This window comes from Alosa alosa, chromosome 21 (assembly GCF_017589495.1).
Source record: "Alosa alosa isolate M-15738 ecotype Scorff River chromosome 21, AALO_Geno_1.1, whole genome shotgun sequence".
Taxonomy (NCBI): domain Eukaryota; kingdom Metazoa; phylum Chordata; class Actinopteri; order Clupeiformes; family Clupeidae; genus Alosa; species Alosa alosa.
This window is the reverse complement of record NC_063209.1, coordinates 15,118,816-15,124,815: the sequence shown is the minus strand read 5'-3', so window position 1 is coordinate 15,124,815 and position 6,000 is coordinate 15,118,816. Positions and strand designations below refer to the sequence as shown.

The following is a 6,000-nucleotide window of genomic DNA, read 5'->3' as shown; positions in this document are numbered from 1 at the left end:
CCATGACTGCCGGGTGCCCCAAAATCACAGTGGAGTTCTGGGGACGTGCCACTAACTCCACTTTGGTAGAGAGTGAAGACTGACCTGTGAACACACACACACACAGGTAGATTTATTATCATACTGAAGATGGCTTACAGTTCTAGAACACAGACAGATCCCAATGACGATCCTCCTAGAGGGAACGTAATGAGACTGACCCTGTAGTAGGTCTGTGAAAAAGAGGAAATTAATGGGAGATAGAGCATATTACCTCACCAAATACACTCCCTTCAGAATATATGGCACATTATCCCACCAAATACACTCCCTTTAGAAGATATGGCACATAATCCCACCAAATATGCTCCCTTTAGAAGATATGGCACATAATCCCACCAAATATGCTCCCTTTAGAAGATATGGCACATTATCCCACCAAATACGCTCCCTTCAGAAGATATGGCACATTATCCCACCAAATACGCTCCCTTCAGAAGATATGGCACATCATCCCACCAAATACGCTCCCTTCAGAAGATATGGCACATCATCCCACCAAATACACTCCTTTTAGAAGATATGGCACATCATCCCACCAAATACACTCCTTTTAGAATATATGGCACATTATCCCACCAAATACACTCCTTTTAGATTTCAATAACACAGTCTGCATCAGAGCTCCACTCATCCCACCCAGACACCTTTAGCTCTTCCATTATGCTAATAATTGGGACTCATTGTCTGTGTGTGTGTTTGTGTGTGTGTGTGTGTGTGTGTCTTTGGGGGTGGAGGGCTGGGACCCATGTGTGTGGATGAGGTGAGTTAATTATAAATTAATCAGAGATCTCTCACACACACACACACACAGATTGAGAGAGACAGAGAGAGAGAGAGAGAGAGAGAGAGAGAGAGAGAGAGAGAGAGAGAGAGAGAGAGAGAGAGCCTTTAAATGGGTCAGCTACAGCTCCCTGAGAGTAAGGAGATAAGCAGACTGTGTATGTGTATGCTAGAGACAGCTGTAGGTGTGTATGTGTGTTTGTGTGTGCATACGCAAATTCATGTGTTCTTGTGTGTGATGTGTGTGTTTGTGTGTCTTTATTTGTGACCAGGAGAGACATCAACTCCTGAACAAGTGTCTGTGTGGCCCTAGAATCATATTTCATTAAGTGCTTGTGTCCCTTAAAATAATATTTCTCCCTTGCACCCACATGATGGTAGAAACATCTATTATATTTTCTGAATACACAAATAATAAATAAATAAATAAATACATAAATACATAATAAATAAATAAACACATAGGCAAAAAATCCACAAGCCCAGAGAACTCACATAAAGGTACAGAGCGCCATCAAACAAAAATCAAAGCTATATTGAGCAAATGACCTTTGCATCCAGCCTTCAGCTCTGAAAAGCAAATAGAGCAGAGACAGTTAGAGATCAGGAGAGAGAGAGGGAAAGGGAGCAAGAGAGAGAGGGAGAGAGAGAAAGAGAGGGAGAGGGAGAGAGGGGGAAAGAGAGAGGGAGAGGAGAGGGAGAGGACGAAGTCTTCCAAAGATGTGTGCGTAGATGTGTGTGCACGTCTGTGTACATATATATATATATATATCTATATGTGTGTGTGTGTTGGTGTGTGTCATACAGTGCACACTCAATTGTGTGAGTAGGTCACAGTCTCGGAGGCCAGGCTGGTCTCGTAATTCACACATAAATGTCAAGCAATTCACAAATGGTCACAATCGCGGCAGACGTAATGCAATCTGATCACGCTGACCTCTAATCTAACATTATGGGATTGGTTGAAAATGGACAGAGTGCGAAAGGCCACAGAGAACGTCCTCTGGAATAAAACAAACAAACAAACAAACTCTCCGTCTTCGCCCCTCCCCTTATATGACTTCCTGTCTTGACAAGACTTCCTGTCTTGTTAGTTTCCCCGTTTCTGATCGCACCTGTTCCCCTTTATTATCTTGTCCAGTCCTCTGTTTTTGGTGGGATAATTTGTATGTTCTCATTGAATGAAATGTTTTAGTATAACTTATATATATATATATATATATATATATATATATATATATATATATATATATATATATAGAGAGAGAGAGAGAGAGAGAGAGAGAGAGTGAAATCTGGTTACCATCCTTTAACCTAGAAATGTTAAAGATAACCCGTGTTATCTGAAACCCCCTCTGTAGGAATGTAAGGGGATAGCAACATAAACATGGCTTAGGTTGAGGGGTTCTTGTAAACATCCTTATCTCTGGTAAATACCAGATGGTTAGATGATCACTGGTGGGTGACATCTTATGATGTTTCGTGGGTGTGTGTTAAGGGTATAATAACTGGTTTCACCCACTGACAGATATGTGGGCTTGTTACTTTGACATTTCATGTGGGTAACATGCTACCGGCGTCGTGAATAAAGTTGGAGTCTCACACCAGTTGTCTTGGAGTAATTTTGACCACATAAATGGCGACAAGGATGGGATTACCTATCTCTGAGGCACAGTGAGGAGGACCAACGGCGCAGGACCCCAACCATGTCGACTGGAGGGAGATCTCTTTGCGATCTTGGGAAAAGGCCGTCATCAGCAACAAACACTGCTGTGCGGCACCCAGCCTGGCCAGAGGGAATCCTCCTGTGTCTCGGATATGGTAATGACTGTATTTGGTGGTCACAGACAACTTGGTGGTGAGTCCCTGATTTTACACTTTTTAAGTTGGTAAAATAGGGAAGGCCTGTCCTACCCATGAAAGGGGTAGTGGTTGTGTACACGGATTTCCTACCTGTGATAGAGGTAGAGGGTTTTCCTACCTGGGATGGAGGTACAGGGTTTTTCTGCCTAAGGCTGAGGCGGAAGAGTGCACTATTTCCTGCCAGTGATAGTGGTAGTGGCTTTACTGCCTATGCGTAGGTAGTAGTTTTGGTTATGCGCAAAATAGGTCTGAGAACATTGGGTATCTGATAAGATTGTCATCACATTTTGTTTGTTTTGCTTTGATTTTAGGCGTAAGGTAATTGGAAATACTGTAAATATATCAAGGGGACACTGATATGGGGAGCAGTAAGAGTTAAGCTATTAACCTACCTAGAGGGGTAGAGAATCCAGGGTGTTTGAGGGACATATAGAGAAAGTATGAATCTAAATGTATAGATGGGAAATTAGCAGGTATATGGAATAGGTGACTGCAAGGGCAATTTCTTTCATCTGGAGTGCAGAGCATAGAACAGTAAAATGAATGTAGGGCTATGGTAGAGAAGGTAAAAGAAAGTAGGTTAACGAGCAGAAGGAAATATAGGCCTGTGTAGAAGAGAGAGGTAAAGTACAGAGGACATCTTGGACTATGTGAGGAGTCATCCAGTAAAGTACAGAGGACATCTTGGACTATGTGAGGAGCCATCCAGTAAAGTACAGAGGACATCTTGGACTATGTGAGGAGTCATCCAGTAAAGTACAGAGGACATCTTGGACTATGTGAGGAGCCATCCAGTTGCTTGGAGTACGGCAGCTCTAAATGAACTGAACATGCGGACAGCCTTCTGTTCACCTATTCCTGAAGGAAGAACATGGATATGGAATGGATATGGAGAGTGGTGAAGAACACGTGGCTGCTTGAGAGGGTTGACAAACACTTTTGGCAATAGGCTGAGGAATACAGACTCTAGCGAGGATTCATAAAATATCACTAGTAGCATCACATCAAAATATTATTTCTCAGTTTAGCTGTTTTGGTTTAATTTGATTTGGACAGTGGTGTTTAGCTTTGCTTAGTATTCACCTAACACCACCATGACCACCGTCATGTACAGTCACTCATGAACTGCCCCCAATCAACATCCGGTATGTTGCCCCCAATCAACATCCGGTATGTTGATTGGGGGCATACCGTAGTATAAGTATATATACTCTTTTGATCCCGTGAGGGAAATTTGGTCTCTGCATTTATCCCAATCCGTGAATTAGTGAAACACACTCAGCACACAGTGAACACACAGTGAGGTGAAGCACACACTAATCCCGGCGCAGTGAGCTGCCTGCAACAACAGCGGCGCTCGGGGAGCAGTGGTTAGGTGCTTTGCTCAAGGGCACTTCAGCCGTGCCTACTGGTCGGGGTTCGAACCGGCAACCTTCCGGTTACAAGTCCGAAGTGCTAACCAGTAGGCCACGGCTGCCCACTAAAAACACGGTTCCTACACAATAACAGTCCCTAGGTGTTTTCAACACAATAAAAGTTCCTAGGTCCCATACAACATATTATATTTCACAGTTAACAGTAACAATAAAGTATGAGTTAGCCTTCTGTGCCAGAACAACATTAACGGGAAATAATGATACATGTTGTGTATGCCAAGAGAAATCTTTTTTCAGGTGTGAGTGTTTCCCCATAGGACTTTTCAGGACTCTGCATGTGCAGCAGCTTGACTATGTACCAGCCCTGTGTCTTTCAGCAGTGGCACGGTCCCGTGCCAAGTGGAACTTATGAAGATTCAGAGAAATACAGAGAAGTACAGAGGACATCTTGGACTATGTGAGGAGCCATCCAGTAAAGTACAGAGGACATCTTGGACTATGTGAGGAGTCATCCAGTAAAGTACAGAGGACATCTTGGACTATGTGAGGAGCCATCCAGTTGCTTGGAGTACGGCAGCTCTAAATGAACTGAACATGCGGACAGCCTTCTGTTCACCTATTCCTGAAGGAAGAACATGGATATGGAATGGATATGGAGAGTGGTGAAGAACACGTGGCTGCTTGAGAGGGTTGACAAACACTTTTGGCAATAGGCTGAGGAATACAGACTCTAGCGAGGATTCATAAAATATCACTAGTAGCATCACATCAAAATATTATTTCTCAGTTTAGCTGTTTTGGTTTAATTTGATTTGGACAGTGGTGTTTAGCTTTGCTTAGTATTCACCTAACACCACCAGTAGGCCACGGCTGCCCACTAAAAACACGGTTCCTACACAATAACAGTCCCTAGGTGTTTTCAACACAATAAAAGTTCCTAGGTCCCATACAACATATTATATTTCACAGTTAACAGTAACAATAAAGTATGAGTTAGCCTTCTGTGCCAGAACAACATTAACGGGAAATAATGATACATGTTGTGTATGCCAAGAGAAATCTTTTCAGGTGTGAGTGTTTCCCTATAGGACTTTTCAGGACTCTGCATGTGCAGCAGCTTGACTATGTACCAGCCCTGTGTCTTTCAGCAGTGGCACGGTCCCGTGCCAAGTGGAACTTATGAAGATTCAGAGAAATACTAGATATTAAGATAGAGGAACATGGTAATGACAGATGTATAACATAAGTCTGACCTTGTGTTGAATGCCCGGTGAAAATGATAATGACATTTTTAACTTGTTTTGTTTATTGTGTCATTTATTTATATTGAGAATGTAGCTTCATAGCTCCACAGGGGGGAATATGTGGGATAATTTTTATATGTTTCCCATTGAATGAAATGTTTTAGTATGACATATATATTTAGTGAAATCTGGTTACCATCCTTTAACTTAGGAATGTTAACTTAGAATGTTACTTTCTGTTAATTAGTCTGTGTATTTCTACCCCCCTATTCCTTTGTCCTTTGTCGGTTTGGTTCATCTCTCTGTTAATCCTATCAAAGTCCTGTTTGTTTGTAAGTCTGGTAAGTCAATAAAATTTGTTTGTTGGAACTTCTGCTTGAGAGAGTCTTGAGCTTGGGTCCTCCTGCCTAAAACCTGACAATATTAGCTTTCAGTGTGGTACAATCTCTTTGTAAATTACATTTAATTCAAGTGTTTCAATCATCCCGCTCTCCCTTATGGTAGGCTAGTGGCGTCTCGTTTCCAAGGGGAACATCACCCCTATGTCTTGCCATTCTGTTTCGAGGGACAAGGGCTAGGGGTAAGATGAAGGGGTAGGGGAAAAGGAAGGGGTAAGACAGAGAAATGGGATTGGGCCTTAGTTTGGTGTTTGACAACATGTCACTCACCATAGTCTGTCTTCACACAACAACACC

The 6,000-nt window shown here is 42.5% G+C and overlaps 1 protein-coding gene across 1 annotated transcript in view; it reads right to left on the bottom strand.

The window, feature by feature from the left end:
- The window catches only part of igdcc4 (immunoglobulin superfamily, DCC subclass, member 4), a 95,861-nt gene that overhangs the window by 30,830 nt on the left and 59,031 nt on the right, over positions 1–6,000 (bottom strand). The window contains 1 exon segment of the mRNA XM_048232173.1: positions 1–84. This exon segment is cut by the window's left edge and continues 51 nt beyond it. Within this exon segment, the coding sequence (XP_048088130.1) occupies positions 1–84 (84 nt within the window).